This window comes from Chionomys nivalis, chromosome X (genome assembly GCF_950005125.1).
Source record: "Chionomys nivalis chromosome X, mChiNiv1.1, whole genome shotgun sequence".
Taxonomy (NCBI): Eukaryota; Metazoa; Chordata; class Mammalia; order Rodentia; family Cricetidae; genus Chionomys; species Chionomys nivalis.
The window spans coordinates 118,238,667-118,258,364 of record NC_080112.1 but is presented as its reverse complement, the minus strand read 5'-3'; the positions used below and the strand labels follow the sequence as shown (position 1 = coordinate 118,258,364).

General features: G+C 41.6%; 2 protein-coding genes across 2 annotated transcripts; both read left to right on the top strand.

Moving 5' to 3' along the window:
• The first annotated feature begins 4,219 nt into the window (after positions 1-4,219).
• Positions 4,220-6,106, top strand: LOC130868616 (cancer/testis antigen 47A-like). Its single transcript, XM_057760772.1, has 2 exons — positions 4,220-5,024; positions 5,955-6,106. Exons 1-2 carry the CDS (start codon positions 4,220-4,222, stop codon positions 6,104-6,106), a joined length of 957 nt encoding a protein of 318 aa, XP_057616755.1.
• Positions 6,107-15,756: 9,650 nt separating this feature from the next.
• On the top strand, positions 15,757-17,642 carry LOC130868615 (cancer/testis antigen 47A-like). Its single transcript, XM_057760771.1, has 2 exons — positions 15,757-16,561; positions 17,491-17,642. The coding sequence occupies exons 1-2, from the start codon at positions 15,757-15,759 to the stop codon at positions 17,640-17,642; spliced, it is 957 nt and encodes a 318-aa protein (XP_057616754.1).
• The last annotated feature ends 2,056 nt before the right edge of the window (positions 17,643-19,698 follow it).

Genomic DNA, 19,698 nt, shown 5'->3' with positions numbered 1-19,698 from the left:
CCTTCCCAGCATTTTCAATTTGGCTTTCCCACCTAACATTATCTGTTCAGCTGTAGTCAGCTTGTGTATTAAATAAATCACAGCAACAAATCTTCACAGTACACAAAAGGATTATTCCACAGCAGCACACATAACATTCTTAATACCTTTTAGATAATGAGAGAAAAACCTGAAAAGGACAATAGAAGATGGAAAGAATACCCATGCTCATGACCTTGCAGAGTTGCAATGATGACTATATCACTGAAAGCTACACATATACGATATATAATACATGCATATATGTAGTATAAACAGTCCTGGCTGCCCTAGAACTTACTTTGTAGACCTGGATGGTATCAAACTCACAGAGGTCCACCAGCCTCTACCTCCCAAATGCTGGGATTAAAGGCGTGCACCGCCATATCCAGCTGAAAAGAAAATTCTGAAGCTATCATAAATCACTGTGTGTCCTTAAAGAGAGGACCATGTAAAACAACACATTGCATGGAAGGACTCATCGTCGGGACCCAGCAGGTAGCTGCACACACAATCCCCAAGTGGTTGTGACAATGTGCACAAAACCTGCTCAAGCCCAGGCCAGACCAATTTCCAGCACAGAGAGGGGTATCCAGCAAACAATTCTCCCATTAGCCATGGAGTGTTTGGAAATTGCTAGCTGCTGGGTAAGGAAGAGTCAATTTGCTCTTAGAGTCTATGTAGACCCTGGTCATCCGGTGAGTGGAGGACCACACAGCCAAGAATGTTTGGGCAGCCATATTTGAAGTGAGTCTTGAAGGGTTAAAGAACTAAAGGGCACCAAGTTGGGTGGGCAAGAAGAGGGGATGGATTTGAATGAGTTCCGGAAGGATGAATATGATCCAAAAACGTTGTATGAGACTTGAAATTCTCAGGGAGCCAATAAAAAATTGAAACAAAGTGAAGGATGCCTCAAACAAGCCATAAGGAGTTCTATTCTTTTATGTTTAGTTAAAATTCCATATAAGAGAAGCTGGATGTAGGGGTGCACGCCCTTAGTTTCAGCATTTGAGCGGCAGAGGCTGGTGTACCTCTGTGAGTTTGAGACCAGCCTGGCATGCAAAGTAAGTTCTAGGTCAGCCAGGACTGTTTATACTACATATATGCATATATTACATATCATATGTATGTAGTTTATACTACATATATAATATATTATATAGTGTATATATAATAAGATATAAACTACACATATACATATATTGTACATATCATATATATGTAATTTAATTGAATTTACATCAATTGGGGTGACATGCTCTCCTCAAAACTTCCTTAAGTATCCTATAAAACTCCCAGTGCCTTGCGAGTCAAGCCTGCTTTAGAATATTTGGTCAGTACAGTCCAAGAGAGCCCTAAAACAATATAGTCCCTTGCCCTTATGCCTTCCAGAAAAAGAAGACAAGGCCCTGTTGCTGAAAACACAATGCACCTCAAACACAGGATTTGAAAGAATCAGTCTGGATCCCACCTCAAAGCTGCTCCCTGAAGGCTAGATCTCATAGTATCAGAAAGAGCCATGCAAGCTGCCAAGGGCAAAGGCCATTAGTAGCCCTGTTCATCGCTATTGTCTTTGAGCTACAACATTAAAAAGTCACATGGCAAGATATTCTGAAAGGTGCAATAGCGGCACTTATAGCCCGAGGGGAGCCAACAGCTTCCTAATTAGACATCAGACCCACTCAGTGGGAAGAAATTCATGCCTGGCACTACTAACCAACTGCCAGGTGAGGCCATGAAGCCCAGAGGAAAAACTGATACTCCTGTCATTTTCTTAAACCAATGCAATCTCTACCCTAATGGATCTTGTATCCACAGATAAAGGTAGCTTTCATCCCTCATCAAACAATCTTCCTCGCTTTTCAGCATTGGAAATCATTATAGAAAACCACAAGCAGTAAAAATGCAGAGATGAACTGACTGTGGAGTGTCGGCATCCAAATAATACCTGACAACACAGCCCCTACACGTAAGGCTCAGGGAATATCTCAGAAAGGGAGAGATACACAAAGATCGTAAGAGTCATAGCATCAAGACAGTCTCAAAAAAGGATGAGAGTGGTGTGGGGTGGGCAATAGAGGTGAATCTGGGAAAAGTACGGAGGGGACTGTGGCATAGATAGGATTAAGATATGCTGTATGAACTTCCCAAATAATTAAGAGAAATAGTATGAATTTTATTATAAGGATAGAAAAATTAATCACCAGTTTAATTACTGAGTGACAAAGAATTTGTATAGCAATTCAAAAGAGCCTTAAATTACATTATGACACACACTTTGAGATAAAGTTATATATCCCAAACTGTTTTTCAATTGCACCTTTAAAAATATAAAATGAAGATTTTAATCATAACAGAATAAACGTACAAAAATATCAAAACCACAGAGGCTGTCAGAAATATCTTTGAAATAATGGAGAAGAATGAAGAAGTCGAGGATACTACATTCTTGGCACATAAAAGTCAATATTTCAGAGATGTTTATAAAATGAATTTATTATCCTTTTAAAAAACAATATTTGGTATGTTGGTGGTGGTGGTGCACACATTTAATCCCAGGACTCAGAGGCAGAAGCAAGCTAATCTCGCTGTGAGCTAAGATCAGCCTGGTCTACAGAATGAATTCCAACACTCCAAAACAATTCCGAGAAACCCTGTCAGGAAAATCCAAATAATAGTAATAATAATATTGTATGATAATTGTTCTGTGCGGGTGTTTGGTCTCCACATATGTCTGTGCACCACGCGCATGCAATGCCTATGAAGGCCAGAAGAGGGCTCAGTTCCACTGGGGTTAGAGTTCCTGACAGTTGGGAGCTACATTATGGGTGCTGGAAGTTGATCAGAGTCCTCAGAAGACCAGCAAGTTTCTCTCACCTGGAGCTACCTCTCCAGCCCATGAATTTGTAGTCTTAATGAAATATTCTAATTTTAAAAATATATATAAAGCTTGCAAGGCGGTGGTGACACAGGCCTTTAATCCTAGCACTCGAGAGGCAGAGGCAGGCAGATGTCTGTGGGTTTGAGGACAGGCTGATCTACCAGGCTAGTACAAGAACATGTGCCAAAGCTGCAAAAAAACCCTGCCGCAAAAACATTACACACACACACACACAAATCAACAAATGAACATTTACAATCAATTTTGACGAAAGAGAACACAAAAAATTTAAGTCCCTATAGGAAATATTGGCCTCACAAGAGTTCAGTGCTTGCCTTCCATAGGTCTTATTCCTTTTTAAGTAAATGCACTTATTGTGTTTGAATTTAAAGTGTTTGTGAAAATTTGTTGTCTTTCCTTAAGTGGAAATGGATAATACAAATTTTAACTTTCTTTGGGAACTTGAGAGCCTAAAATACTCTCTAGACTACAGAAGCTTCCCTGATTTAGGATCCTTCATATAGGATAACAATATTTTAGCTGATAACCATAGAATCAAGAGGATAGGGTTTGGCCAGGAGAGAGACAGCTCAGTGGCTAAGAACACTTGCTTCTCTTCCAGGGGACCCTGGTTCTGTTCCCAGCACTGACTTCCCTGCTCATAAATGAGGTTAAGACTATTCTAGCAGGAATACTATGCCCTCTTTTGATCCCATTAGGTTCCAGCACTCACTTGACATACAAAGGCACAGATAGCTTTAAAACAGGAGGGGAGAGGAGGGATAGAACAGACTTTAACATAAGGAGAGCCCTGTTTTTCTAAGGACCCAAACAAACAAAGGAGGGTGTCTTCTAGAAAGGGTAGAATTTCAATCCATCACTGGATGGTGGCCATGGCAATCTTCTCTTTTCAACAAATCATCTTAAAGCTATGTGGTGACAAAGCCGTTTATTAACCTTCCTAAGCCCCGCCCCTACAAGCTGTGACATGAGGACTTCCTATCTAGTCCCCGGATGTTAGAAGAGCCTCGCCGGTTGGCCGCCACCCTGTTTGGCCTCCTCTCCTCTCCTGTCCGCACTGCTTCCATGGGAACACCTCAGGTACCATCATAGACTTTTGTCCTTTCTCCAACTGTCTCTTCCAAAGCCCCCTCTCCTCTAACGCCCCTGTCGACTGTCCTTTGGGACCAGCAACTTCCTGTTTGTCCTGCCGTCGTCGTCCGCAGTCATCTAACATCGTCCCGGCCATTACGGTCCAGGTAGCCATTGTCGTCCTTAACACTACTCACTCAAGGCCTTGGTGAGGAATCTAAGAGTGTCATGTCTGCCCCAGGGGATCAAGATCCAACCGGAGAGACCCGAGAGAACCCAGTAACCCTTGAGGGAGAGTGGGTACAAGAAGCTGCAGGGGGCAGCGAGATAGGCAATGAGTCCGGCCTCGATGGGGCCTCTGCCACACCTGCCATTGAAGAAATACTGGCCTTTCATCCTAGGAGGGTGGACAATGTTGGGCCCGAAAGAAACCAGGAAGAAGCGGGTGATAGGAGAGAGAGCTCAGATGCTGTGGAAGACTCAGATATTGAACCTGTTGAGGAGGAGGGAGCAGGGGAGGAGATGGAAAACATAAGAGATCAGGAAATGGTGGCTGACCATCGATTCCCAATGGCTGGCTTCCGATTTATGTTTATGGATGTGATCCATGCCATTCTCAACCGTGTCTATTACAACGACCATGCCACGATCAGGCGCCCCCGTGAAAACGCAGGAGTGATGGGTACACCTGGCCCTTCTGCTTCTGGCCACTCGAGTCAGGTCCAAGTTCCATCCGGGCCCATTCCATCCACAGTGAGGGCCGCAGAGTATGAGGCCCATGAGGCCCGGGCCTCATACTCTCCAGGCCTGGCCCGAAGCCTGCCAGAGATTATCTCCACCTTTCCGGAGCTGGAGGAGCCTCCAGACTTCGAGGAAGCAGCAGATCGTTACCTGCCAGAGCCACATCTTTACATGCGGGAGCCAGCAGTTAGGGCAGCAGCCCAGAACCAAGCAGGAGAAGAGATGGCAGCACAGGCGACAGCAGAAAAAGAACCAAAAAAGGAAGTCATCGAGCAAGCCATGACCTCAGAGGGTAAGGAAACAAGCTCTAGGGGCCTAGATGAGGAGATTGGTGCTGGGCAGCAGTTGGGAGGCAGGAAATAAGGACAAAGATTGTTGTCACTGAGAGGGAGGCTGAGGCCAGGGCTTCTCTGGGTGCAACAATTGACTCCGCTCAGTGCTGGCCTCTAGTGGGCAAAGTCATGGCTGGGCGAGAGATGCCTCTGAGGTCAAATGGCTCTGGTTAAAAACTTGGTTCATGCCAGGCAGTGGTGGGGAAAGCCTTGACTCCCAGCACTCAGGAGGCAGATGCAGGGGGATCCCTGTGATGGAGGCCGGGTCTATAACAATATTTACTAGTTTTTGATTTAAGACAGTCTCATGTAGCCTAGATTGGCCTTGAGCTCACTATGTAGCCCAGATGTCTAAAAGAGAGCTTGGGAGCTAATAGACAGTGAAAGAACAAGCAAATGGTGTTGCTCATTTTGTTTGTGGCTTTAAAAGGTGTCAAGGCTCTTAGGAGTTTGATGCTCTGCATAGATGGACTAGTTTGGGAGCCCGTGCTGGGAAGGGAGTGTTAGTATTCATGGCTTGAGAAAAATTAACCATGGAATTCGTGCTTGAGGCAAACAGGCATCTTCCTGCCCAGGTCCTGCCCGAGGTGTAATGCATGCAAAGGGGACCAAAGCTTCTGATGTCTTCTTCAAAGGAGAAGAAGTGAACATCATTGCTTGGGATATCTGCTGGGAAGGGGAGAGAAAGGTCACTGTGGGAATGAGCAGGTGGCAGAAGTGTGAAGATTAGGGAAGGGGTAGCGTGAACAGGAGGAAGGTAGCTAATTACTGGCTTTGTAGTTACTCATGTCCCCCTCTTTATCCTGAGAGTAGATGTGGGTGGCATTATTGGTTGGGAATGAGGCTGTTTTTTTCTGTCTGTTTTTTAATGATCTTTACTAAATAAACAGGCGAATCCCATTATGATACCTGGAATGACAAATACGACATCTTTGAGGCGGATGAGGAAGAAAAAGGAGAAGAACAGAAGAACCAAGAAGATGATGAAGTCAGCCCAGGTCCAGCAGACTGCAGCACCGAAAAATCCAGGTTCCTGTGCTGATATTTGAGTATCCATCACCATCCCTGCAGTTCCTTTTCAGTGGTGCCATCTCGTTTTAAATTCTAATTGATTAACTGAGGAAACTTTACTTTGAATTCAAACAAAATTCAATTTAGCTATTTTAGAATGAGACAAAATCGCTATATGCTTGCTAATCTGAAATGTATTGTGTACTTGTTGGCGATTCCTGGGTTATTCTGAGGAATTTTGTCCATTAGATTAAGACTATTAACAAGTAGTAAAGCTAATAGCTTAACATCCATATCAAATACAGACCAATATCTGTACAGAGAACAACTGTCAGAATAAGGGTGGTGGTAGCTGGGTTGGGCACTAGCTGTGTCCTCAGTGCTCGACCACATTTATGCAGTCACCTCCTACAGACACACAGTAAACAGCTGGTACTTCAATTAGAATCATTTGTAATGGTTAACAACTAAATATCCATTTAGCTATAGATTTTTATATTTAAACCAGTCCAAAGAAATTTACTGCTAATATGACCATTTAGCACCAAACTGACAATTGAAATTCAAGAAATCTTTTCTTTCAGTATCTTTAAGTGATTAGCATTTTTCTACTCTTTCCTTTCTTTGTCCTTCTTTCTTTTCTTTTTTCCCTGTATTTTCACAGCTGAGTGCTCACTAAAGCATGCAGAAGCCAAGGGCCCAGGACGGTAAGGAAGCATCACCTGTATAAATGGCACTGGTTTCTCTAGCTCGACAGACTTCTTTCCATGACAGCACAACTTTTTAGCAGAATAAACACACCACACACAAGACTGGGGTTGTGGCTCATGGGGTTGGAATGCAGGACTCTAAGTTCAATTCAGAGATGAGCACACACACATACACCAATAGTCAAACACACACACACACACACACACACACAGACACACACACAGACGGAGAGACAACAATACCCAAAGATTTGGTGTAATCACTTGATTTGTTGCATAAGCACCCTAATAGTTCTGGGTTTAATTTATAAGAGAAAAGCATGTTGATTTTCGTAACCGTTGAGATAAATCACAAATGTGGCAGACACGCAGTAATGACTGCTCATTTTCTTAAATACAGGAAGCAGATTAATCTTGTATAATTGGTCATTCTCTCTCATTTTTATCTGTAGGTAAGAAGACTAGGAAGAAAAGGATGAAGAACGAAACATTCTTGAATGCAACTAAATTTAAGTTGCCCACTTCTGAGACGTCCAACAAGGTTTCATCACTGACACCTTTCTAAGTTCAGTATCTAGTAGTGATATTTCTCCTTGTGAGTTTAACACCATTCAGTCAAGTTCCACACGAAACCGTGTCATGGGATAAAATAAAACATAGGCATGATTTGGAGGCAGCACTGTAATTCTAATTTACTTCTTTCATGTTCATTTGACAGGGATAGCAAGCATTTAATACCTCTTTTCAATTACTTTATTGCAGCTAAGTCATTAATATAACAAGCTTAGAACAACTTTATAGACAGGAAGATGGAGAATGAGGCTTTAGTTGAAACTCCATGAATCTATCCAGTTACATGTGCATTTTCTTACCTGTTACAGATATGTTTGATAATATCTGATAAAGTGAAAGATGTGATTTTAAAAAGAAATGAACAGAAATATTGGTAGCTTTTATCTAGATAAATATTTCTCATGTGTTTCTACTCCCCCCCCCCCTTTTTTGGCTCACTTTCACTGAAAGGCGAACCTGTTTTATTTTTTTGTGGTCCAAATGAAATTCAATGCCATTTCTAAAACAATATTTTTTTTTGTACTCTTTGTTTTTGAGACATGGTTTCTTTGTATAGCTTTGTATACTCTCCTGGAACTCCCTTTGTAGACCAGGCTGGCCTCGAACGCACAGAGATCCGTCTGCCTCTACCTCTGCCTCTGCCTCCTCATCCTGAGTGCTGAGATTAAAGGTGTGCGCCCTTAAAACCATTTTTATACATGAGGCAGCAAACCTTTAAAGCTGTGTTCCCTCCTCCGTGAGTTACTAGTCCCAGGTACCCATTCAACACTTAATATATGACTAATCCTATTTGGAATATGCTATGTGGAAAACAATGAACAATATCTCATTTACTATATGCCTAAATGATAACCTATTGAGTTAACCAAAAATCTATGAAAATTACTGTCACGTTCTTATTTATAAAATATTTTATTTTGCCCTTTTGATTATGATAATTTTATTATTGGAGAATTTCTAGAGACTTTTCAAAAGATTTATTTTTACTGTTATTTGTGTGTGTGTGTGTGTGTGTGTGTGTGTGTGTATCTTAGTGCGTGCGTGGGTACCCATACAGAATAGAAGAAGGCACCAGATCCCTTGGAACTGGAGGTACAAGAGGCTTGAGACACCCAACGTAGGTGCTGGGACCCAAACTCTGGTCCTCTGGAAGAAGAGCAAGTACTCTTAACTACTTAACTAACCATCCAGTCCCTGTAATGCCTTCTCCATTAAGTGTTCCCTTATAAGAATATGTTCTTTACCTCACCTTACTACTTTGAATTTAGATACTATTTTATCAGATATTGGGATAGCAGCACCTGCTTTTGCCCTGGTCCCATTGGCTTGGAACAGTTTCTCTATTTTTTTCTACTATAAAGTGCTGCCTGTCCTATGATGAACTCTTGGTAGGTAACAGAAAGAAAAAATGGGCTTTGTTTTTAAATTCATTGAAGTAAACTGTGTTTTTTGGTGAATAAAATAGTTATTGAAAGGTGTGTGTCCATTGCTATCTTTTTGTTCTGTTTGTGTTCATAGCCCTATTTTGTGTTTCAGTAATTATAGCTTGATTTGTTTTCAGCCCACGTCCTTATGGCTACACTTAGTACTCTTTTCAGTCGGAATTATCACGGACAGTATTTTCTGCAGGACTTATATAGTTACACGAATTTTTTAAAACGGTTTGTATTGTGGAAACATCTTTCTTCTTCAACTCTAGAAGGTAGTTTTACTTGGTCCAGTTAGCTGGGTTGGCACCTGTGGTCTCAGAACGTGGATAACATTGCTTTAGGCTTTTCTGACTTTTAACTTTTCCACTGAGAAGTCAGTGGATGTTACTTGTATATCAGTGTTTGGAATGGGTTTTCCTTTATGAGACCAGTGAGTTTTAAATTCATTAGTTTTGTTTGTTTTTTCCTAAAAAGGTATTTATGCTTTATATGCATTTACAATTTTCTACCAGAAGAGGGCACCAGACTCCACTATAGATGGTCATGAGCCATTATGTGACTGCTGGGAATTGCACTCAGGACCTCTGGACAAACAGTCAGACCTCTTAACTGTTGAGCCATGTCTCCAGCTTTCCCACTATTTTAATTAAGACGTATCATTTTATCCCTCCCCTTTCCCTCATTTGAACCCTCCTATATACCCCCTGATTTCTTTCATATTCATGTCCTCTTTTTTTAATTCCTGTTAATATATTTTACAGACTTCTGTGAAGCAGAGAATTTTGAAGGGCTCTCTGACCTTGTCTTGTTTATATGTATGTGTGTATGTGTGTGTGTGTGTGTATTTGTTTGTGTGTGTTTATGTGTGTGAGTGTGTTTGTATATATGTATGCATAACCAATTTAGTCCTTATATTGTCTGTATACTTTCCTGCCTAACTTTATCCTGTTCAGCTATTTGCCTGTCAGCTTCTTTATTAAACCAATAACAATGAAAAAATTTCACAATGTACAAAAAGATTATTCCACAGTATTTCCTGCTTTTGTCAGTTTAAAATGGAAGTTTTTCACTTTAAATTAGTAAAATTATATACAACAAAGTAAGAATTACAGTTTCAATATCCAGTCCATTTGGCTTTGACCAAATTGAAGAAAATATTCCGTTATTTATCTTATCTTTGTGACTTCAAAGTTTGTACCTATTTTATTTTCTATCCTAACTATGGAAAACTGCGATTATCTAGTCTTCAATTCCATCAATGACCTCAGAAAGATGAAAGGTTACCAAATGACAGGAACATCAGGCTGCTTGACAAGTCACCCAAAGTTCCTCTGTAATGTTGGGGCATCCAGCTCTGGCCTACAGGCCTAGCATATCTGACAGACTTTCCTGTGAAGCAGGGAATTTGAAGACCTGTCTTACATTGTCTTAGCAAAGTTTAGCAGTCACCTTTCTTGTGTTTATATCATCTCAGCCAGCAGCCTTGAATCTATCCTGTATGTGGGATTCTGAGGAGACTGTAACAAAGACATTTTGAAATGCTGAACCACCTGGGGGTCATCTGTTTTTATTGATGTTTGACCCCCTAGCTCTGAAAATACATGAAAATTTAAAGGTATCAAATATATCTGCACTGATACAAGTATAGTCTGTGTATTGCACGTAAATCAGCAAAAGATTTTTTTGTTTTATGTTTGAACAGGTAAAATACATATATGTCTTGTAGCTCTTTTAGGTTTATTTCTTTATGTATGCAGTCAGATTTTTCAGGGGGTCTTTTGCTATCAAACCTAATTTTTCTTAACCTGGAATGAATCCATAGCCTCTCATTTTCTGTGGAAATTAAAGCATAAACTCTCCCCCAAAGTAACATAATTTTTGACTTGAATTTTGAAGTCAATATATTTTTCAAATATATAGGTTTTTTGGATCTTGCAGGTTGTATAGTCCAGTGTCTCTTAGCAGCCAAAATATTAAAGATAACCAGTAACATACAGTATCCAGACTCTCTGTGTATTTCTCATCTTTATGTGGCTTATCATATTCATATTGTTCTATTCCTTTTAAAAGAACTTCCTTTTCTCTTCCAAGTCTATTTATTTTTAACACACTGTAACACATTTAGAAGTTTTAATCATGTGAATTTGTCTTTACTGTTTATCCATAACCTTTTCTGTGTGCATGAGTAAAACCCCAAACGTGCCATGCAGGATGCTGCCAGAGATCGTGCTGGTAGTTTAAGTCTGCAGGCAGCAGCTGGGAGACGCCTCTCTGAACTGCAGTCTGTGTGAGAGACTGCAGGAACCCACCATGCAGCATAGCTCATGGCAGTTGGCAGCTGGCTCCATTTCACAGACAGCTGTTGGAAGTTGCCTCTCTGCATTGCAGCTGGTGTGAGGCTGTGAACTAAGAAGCTGTGTTTGGGTCCATATTTGTGTGTTTAGAAACATGTTAAATCTTTTTAAGGTCTTTATGTGGATTTGTACTAGACAGTGGGCACCATATGTAGGTAGAGATTTCCTGTCTCATAGTCACTTTCAAATAACACTCAGAGGCTTAATATAAATTACAAATTCTCAGCCAATAACTCAGGCTTATTACTAACTAGCTCTTACATTTTAAGTTAACCCGTATTCCTTATTTATACATTCCCCATGTGGCAGTATCTTTATTAACATGGCACATTCATCTGCTCCATCTGCATCTGGCTGGGAACTCCAGACTCTGCCCTTCTTCTTCTTCTCCTTCCCAGCATTTTCAATTTGGCTTTCCCACCTAACATTATCTGTTCAGCTGTAGTCAGCTTGTGTATTAAATAAATCACAGCAACAAATCTTCACAGTACACAAAAGGATTATTCCACAGCAGCACACATAACATTCTTAATACCTTTTAGATAATGAGAGAAAAACCTGAAAAGGACAATAGAAGATGGAAAGAATACCCATGCTCATGACCTTGCAGAGTTGCAATGATGACTATATCACTGAAAGCTACACATATACGATATATAATACATGCATATATGTAGTATAAACAGTCCTGGCTGCCCTAGAACTTACTTTGTAGACCTGGATGGTATCAAACTCACAGAGGTCCACCAGCCTCTACCTCCCAAATGCTGGGATTAAAGGCGTGCACCGCCATATCCAGCTGAAAAGAAAATTCTGAAGCTATCATAAATCACTGTGTGTCCTTAAAGAGAGGACCATGTAAAACAACACATTGCATGGAAGGACTCATCGTCGGGACCCAGCAGGTAGCTGCACACACAATCCCCAAGTGGTTGTGACAATGTGCACAAAACCTGCTCAAGCCCAGGCCAGACCAATTTCCAGCACAGAGAGGGGTATCCAGCAAACAATTCTCCCATTAGCCATGGAGTGTTTGGAAATTGCTAGCTGCTGGGTAAGGAAGAGTCAATTTGCTCTTAGAGTCTATGTAGACCCTGGTCATCCGGTGAGTGGAGGACCACACAGCCAAGAATGTTTGGGCAGCCATATTTGAAGTGAGTCTTGAAGGGTTAAAGAACTAAAGGGCACCAAGTTGGGTGGGCAAGAAGAGGGGATGGATTTGAATGAGTTCCGGAAGGATGAATATGATCCAAAAACGTTGTATGAGACTTGAAATTCTCAGGGAGCCAATAAAAAATTGAAACAAAGTGAAGGATGCCTCAAACAAGCCATAAGGAGTTCTATTCTTTTATGTTTAGTTAAAATTCCATATAAGAGAAGCTGGATGTAGGGGTGCACGCCCTTAGTTTCAGCATTTGAGCGGCAGAGGCTGGTGTACCTCTGTGAGTTTGAGACCAGCCTGGCATGCAAAGTAAGTTCTAGGTCAGCCAGGACTGTTTATACTACATATATGCATATATTACATATCATATGTATGTAGTTTATACTACATATATAATATATTATATAGTGTATATATAATAAGATATAAACTACACATATACATATATTGTACATATCATATATATGTAATTTAATTGAATTTACATCAATTGGGGTGACATGCTCTCCTCAAAACTTCCTTAAGTATCCTATAAAACTCCCAGTGCCTTGCGAGTCAAGCCTGCTTTAGAATATTTGGTCAGTACAGTCCAAGAGAGCCCTAAAACAATATAGTCCCTTGCCCTTATGCCTTCCAGAAAAAGAAGACAAGGCCCTGTTGCTGAAAACACAATGCACCTCAAACACAGGATTTGAAAGAATCAGTCTGGATCCCACCTCAAAGCTGCTCCCTGAAGGCTAGATCTCATAGTATCAGAAAGAGCCATGCAAGCTGCCAAGGGCAAAGGCCATTAGTAGCCCTGTTCATCGCTATTGTCTTTGAGCTACAACATTAAAAAGTCACATGGCAAGATATTCTGAAAGGTGCAATAGCGGCACTTATAGCCCGAGGGGAGCCAACAGCTTCCTAATTAGACATCAGACCCACTCAGTGGGAAGAAATTCATGCCTGGCACTACTAACCAACTGCCAGGTGAGGCCATGAAGCCCAGAGGAAAAACTGATACTCCTGTCATTTTCTTAAACCAATGCAATCTCTACCCTAATGGATCTTGTATCCACAGATAAAGGTAGCTTTCATCCCTCATCAAACAATCTTCCTCGCTTTTCAGCATTGGAAATCATTATAGAAAACCACAAGCAGTAAAAATGCAGAGATGAACTGACTGTGGAGTGTCGGCATCCAAATAATACCTGACAACACAGCCCCTACACGTAAGGCTCAGGGAATATCTCAGAAAGGGAGAGATACACAAAGATCGTAAGAGTCATAGCATCAAGACAGTCTCAAAAAAGGATGAGAGTGGTGTGGGGTGGGCAATAGAGGTGAATCTGGGAAAAGTACGGAGGGGACTGTGGCATAGATAGGATTAAGATATGCTGTATGAACTTCCCAAATAATTAAGAGAAATAGTATGAATTTTATTATAAGGATAGAAAAATTAATCACCAGTTTAATTACTGAGTGACAAAGAATTTGTATAGCAATTCAAAAGAGCCTTAAATTACATTATGACACACACTTTGAGATAAAGTTATATATCCCAAACTGTTTTTCAATTGCACCTTTAAAAATATAAAATGAAGATTTTAATCATAACAGAATAAACGTACAAAAATATCAAAACCACAGAGGCTGTCAGAAATATCTTTGAAATAATGGAGAAGAATGAAGAAGTCGAGGATACTACATTCTTGGCACATAAAAGTCAATATTTCAGAGATGTTTATAAAATGAATTTATTATCCTTTTAAAAAACAATATTTGGTATGTTGGTGGTGGTGGTGCACACATTTAATCCCAGGACTCAGAGGCAGAAGCAAGCTAATCTCGCTGTGAGCTAAGATCAGCCTGGTCTACAGAATGAATTCCAACACTCCAAAACAATTCCGAGAAACCCTGTCAGGAAAATCCAAATAATAGTAATAATAATATTGTATGATAATTGTTCTGTGCGGGTGTTTGGTCTCCACATATGTCTGTGCACCACGCGCATGCAATGCCTATGAAGGCCAGAAGAGGGCTCAGTTCCACTGGGGTTAGAGTTCCTGACAGTTGGGAGCTACATTATGGGTGCTGGAAGTTGATCAGAGTCCTCAGAAGACCAGCAAGTTTCTCTCACCTGGAGCTACCTCTCCAGCCCATGAATTTGTAGTCTTAATGAAATATTCTAATTTTAAAAATATATATAAAGCTTGCAAGGCGGTGGTGACACAGGCCTTTAATCCTAGCACTCGAGAGGCAGAGGCAGGCAGATGTCTGTGGGTTTGAGGACAGGCTGATCTACCAGGCTAGTACAAGAACATGTGCCAAAGCTGCAAAAAAACCCTGCCGCAAAAACATTACACACACACACACACAAATCAACAAATGAACATTTACAATCAATTTTGACGAAAGAGAACACAAAAAATTTAAGTCCCTATAGGAAATATTGGCCTCACAAGAGTTCAGTGCTTGCCTTCCATAGGTCTTATTCCTTTTTAAGTAAATGCACTTATTGTGTTTGAATTTAAAGTGTTTGTGAAAATTTGTTGTCTTTCCTTAAGTGGAAATGGATAATACAAATTTTAACTTTCTTTGGGAACTTGAGAGCCTAAAATACTCTCTAGACTACAGAAGCTTCCCTGATTTAGGATCCTTCATATAGGATAACAATATTTTAGCTGATAACCATAGAATCAAGAGGATAGGGTTTGGCCAGGAGAGAGACAGCTCAGTGGCTAAGAACACTTGCTTCTCTTCCAGGGGACCCTGGTTCTGTTCCCAGCACTGACTTCCCTGCTCATAAATGAGGTTAAGACTATTCTAGCAGGAATACTATGCCCTCTTTTGATCCCATTAGGTTCCAGCACTCACTTGACATACAAAGGCACAGATAGCTTTAAAACAGGAGGGGAGAGGAGGGATAGAACAGACTTTAACATAAGGAGAGCCCTGTTTTTCTAAGGACCCAAACAAACAAAGGAGGGTGTCTTCTAGAAAGGGTAGAATTTCAATCCATCACTGGATGGTGGCCATGGCAATCTTCTCTTTTCAACAAATCATCTTAAAGCTATGTGGTGACAAAGCCGTTTATTAACCTTCCTAAGCCCCGCCCCTACAAGCTGTGACATGAGGACTTCCTATCTAGTCCCCGGATGTTAGAAGAGCCTCGCCGGTTGGCCGCCACCCTGTTTGGCCTCCTCTCCTCTCCTGTCCGCACTGCTTCCATGGGAACACCTCAGGTACCATCATAGACTTTTGTCCTTTCTCCAACTGTCTCTTCCAAAGCCCCCTCTCCTCTAACGCCCCTGTCGACTGTCCTTTGGGACCAGCAACTTCCTGTTTGTCCTGCCGTCGTCGTCGTCGTCCGCAGTCATCTAACATCGTCCCGGCCATTACGGTCCAGGTAGCCATTGTCGTCCTTAACACTACTCACTCAAGGCCTTGGTGAGGAATCTAAGAGTGTCATGTCTGCCCCAGGGGATCAAGATCCAACCGGAGAGACCCGAGAGAACCCAGTAACCCTTGAGGGAGAGTGGGTACAAGAAGCTGCAGGGGGCAGCGAGATAGGCAATGAGTCCGGCCTCGATGGGGCCTCTGCCACACCTGCCATTGAAGAAATACTGGCCTTTCATCCTAGGAGGGTGGACAATGTTGGGCCCGAAAGAAACCAGGAAGAAGCGGGTGATAGGAGAGAGAGCTCAGATGCTGTGGAAGACTCAGATATTGAACCTGTTGAGGAGGAGGGAGCAGGGGAGGAGATGGAAAACATAAGAGATCAGGAAATGGTGGCTGACCATCGATTCCCAATGGCTGGCTTCCGATTTATGTTTATGGATGTGATCCATGCCATTCTCAACCGTGTCTATTACAACGACCATGCCACGATCAGGCGCCCCCGTGAAAACGCAGGAGTGATGGGTACACCTGGCCCTTCTGCTTCTGGCCACTCGAGTCAGGTCCAAGTTCCATCCGGGCCCATTCCATCCACAGTGAGGGCCGCAGAGTATGAGGCCCATGAGGCCCGGGCCTCATACTCTCCAGGCCTGGCCCGAAGCCTGCCAGAGATTATCTCCACCTTTCCGGAGCTGGAGGAGCCTCCAGACTTCGAGGAAGCAGCAGATCGTTACCTGCCGGAGCCACATCTTTATATGCGGGAGCCAGCAGTTAGGGCAGCAGCCCAGAACCAAGCAGGAGAAGAGATGGCAGCACAGGCGACAGCAGAAAAAGAACCAAAAAAGGAAGTCATCGAGCAAGCCATGACCTCAGAGGGTAAGGAAACAAGCTCTAGGGGCCTAGATGAGGAGATTGGTGCTGGGCAGCAGTTGGGAGGCAGGAAATAAGGACAAAGATTGTTGTCACTGAGAGGGAGGCTGAGGCCAGGGCTTCTCTGGGTGCAACAATTGACTCCGCTCAGTGCTGGCCTCTAGTGGGCAAAGTCATGGCTGGGCGAGAGATGCCTCTGAGGTCAAATGGCTCTGGTTAAAAACTTGGTTCATGCCAGGCAGTGGTGGGGAAAGCCTTGACTCCCAGCACTCAGGAGGCAGATGCAGGGGGATCCCTGTGATGGAGGCCGGGTCTATAACAATTTTTACTAGTTTTTGATTTAAGACAGTCTCATGTAGCCTAGATTGGCCTTGAGCTCACTATGTAGCCCAGATGTCTAAAAGAGAGCTTGGGAGCTAATAGACAGTGAAAGAACAAGCAAATGGTGTTGCTCATTTTGTTTATGGCTTTAAAAGGTGTCAAGGCTCTTAGGAGTTTGATGCTCTGCATAGATGGACTAGTTTGGGAGCCCGTGCTGGGAAGGGAGTGTTAGTATTCATGGCTTGAGAAAAATTAACCATGGAATTCGTACTTGAGGCAAACAGGCATCTTCCTGCCCAGGTCCTGGCCGAGGTGTAATGCATGCAAAGGGGACCAAAGCTTCTGATGTCTTCTTCAAAGGAGAAGAAGTGAACATCATTGCTTGGGATATCTGCTGGGAAGGGGAGAGAAAGGTCACTGTGGGAATGAGCAGGTGGCAGAAGTGTGAAGATTAGGGAAGGGGTAGCGTGAACAGGAGGAAGGTAGCTAATTACTGGCTTTGTAGTTACTCATGTCCCCTCTTTATCCTGAGAGTAGATGTGGGTGGCATTATTGGTTGGGAATGAGGCTGTTTTTTTCTGTCTGTTTTTTAATGATCTTTACTAAATAAACAGGCGAATCCCATTATGATACCTGGAATGACAAATACGACATCTTTGAGGCGGATGAGGAAGAAAAAGGAGAAGAACAGAAGAACCAAGAAGATGATGAAGTCAGCCCAGGTCCAGCAGACTGCAGCACCGAAAAATCCAGGTTCCTGTGCTGATATTTGAGTATCCATCACCATCCCTGCAGTTCCTTTTCAGTGGTGCCATCTCGTTTTAAATTCTAATTGATTAACTGAGGAAACTTTACTTTGAATTCAAACAAAATTCAATTTAGCTATTTTAGAATGAGACAAAATCGCTATATGCTTGCTAATCTGAAATGTATTGTGTACTTGTTGGCGATTCCTGGGTTATTCTGAGGAATTTTGTCCATTAGATTAAGACTATTAACAAGTAGTAAAGCTGTTAGACTTAACACCCTTATCAAATTAGACCAATATCTGTACAGAGAACAAATGTCAGAATAAGGGTGGTGGTGGCTGGGTTGGGCACTAGCTGTGTCCTCAGTGCTCGACCACAGTTATGCAGTCACCTCCTACAGACAAACAGTAAACAGCTGGTACTTCAATTAGAATCATTTGTAATGGTTAACAACTAAATATCCATTTAGCTATAGATTTTTATATTTAAACCAGTCCAAAGAAATTTACTGCTAATATGACCATTTAGCACCAAACTGACAATTGAAATTCAAGAAATCTTTTCTTTCAGTATCTTTAAGTGATTAGCATTTTTTCTTCTCTTTCCTTTCTTTGTCCTTCTTTCTTTTCTTTTTTCCCTGTATTTTCACAGCTGAGTGCTCACTAAAGCATGCAGAAGCCAAGGGCCCAGGACGGTAAGGAAGCATCACCTGTGCAAATGGCACTGGTTTCTCTAGCTCGACAGACTTCTTTCCATGACAGCACAACTTTTTAGCAGAATAAACAAACCACACACAAGACTGGGGTTGTGGCTCATGGGGTTGGAATGCAGGACTCTAAGTTCAGTTCAGAGATGAGCACACACACATACACCAATAGTCAAACACACACAGACACACACAGAGAGGGAGAGACAACAATACCCAAAGATTTGGTGTAATCACTTGATTTGTTGCATAAGCACCCTAATAGTTCTGGGTTTAATTTATAAGAGAAAAGCATGTTGATTTTCGTAACCGTTGAGATAAATCACAAATGTGGCAGACACGCAGTAATGACTGCTCATTTTCTTAAATACAGGAAGCAGATTAATCTTGTATAATTGGTCATTCTCTCTCATTTTTATCTGTAGGTAAGAAGACTAGGAAGAAAAGGATGAAGAACGAAACATTCTTGAATGCAACTAAATTTAAGTTGCCCACTTCTGAGACGTCCAACAAGGTTTCATCACTGACACCTTTCTAAGTTCAGTATCTAGTAGTGATATTTCTCCTTGTGAGTTTAACACCATTCAGTCAAGTTCCACACGAAACCGTGTCATGGGATAAAATAAAACATAGGCATGATTTGGAGGCAGCACTGTAATTCTAATTTACTTCTTTCATGTTCATTTGACAGGGATAGCAAGCATTTAATACCTCTTTTCAATTACTTTATTGCAGCTAAGTCATTAATATAACAAGCTTAGAACAACTTTATAGACAGGAAGATGGAGAATGAGGCTTTAGTTGAAACTCCATGAATCTATCCAGTTACATGTGCATTTTCTTACCTGTTACAGATATGTTTGATAATATCTGATAAAGTGAAAGATGTGATTTTAAAAAGAAATGAACAGAAATATTGGTAGCTTTAATTAGATAAATAATTTTCATGCGTTTCTACTTTTCCCTTTTTTCGCCTCACTTTCACTGAATGGCGTACCTGTTTTATTTTATTGTGGTTCAAAATAATTCAATGCCAATTCTAAAACAATTTTTTTTTTCGTATTTTGTTTTTGAGACATGGTTTCTTTGTATAGCTTTGTATACTCTCTTGGAACTCCCTTTGTAGACCAGGCTGGCCTCGAACTCACAAAGACCTGCCTGCCTCGGCCTCTGCCCCTTTAGGGCTGAGATTAAAGGTGTGCACCCTTAAAACCATTTTTATATATGAGGCAGCAAACCTTTAAAGCTGTGTTCCCTCCTCCGTGAGTTACTAGTCCCAGGTACCCATTCAACACTTAATATGTGACTAATCCTATTTGGAATATGCTATGTGGAAAACAATGAACAATATCTCATTTACTGTATGC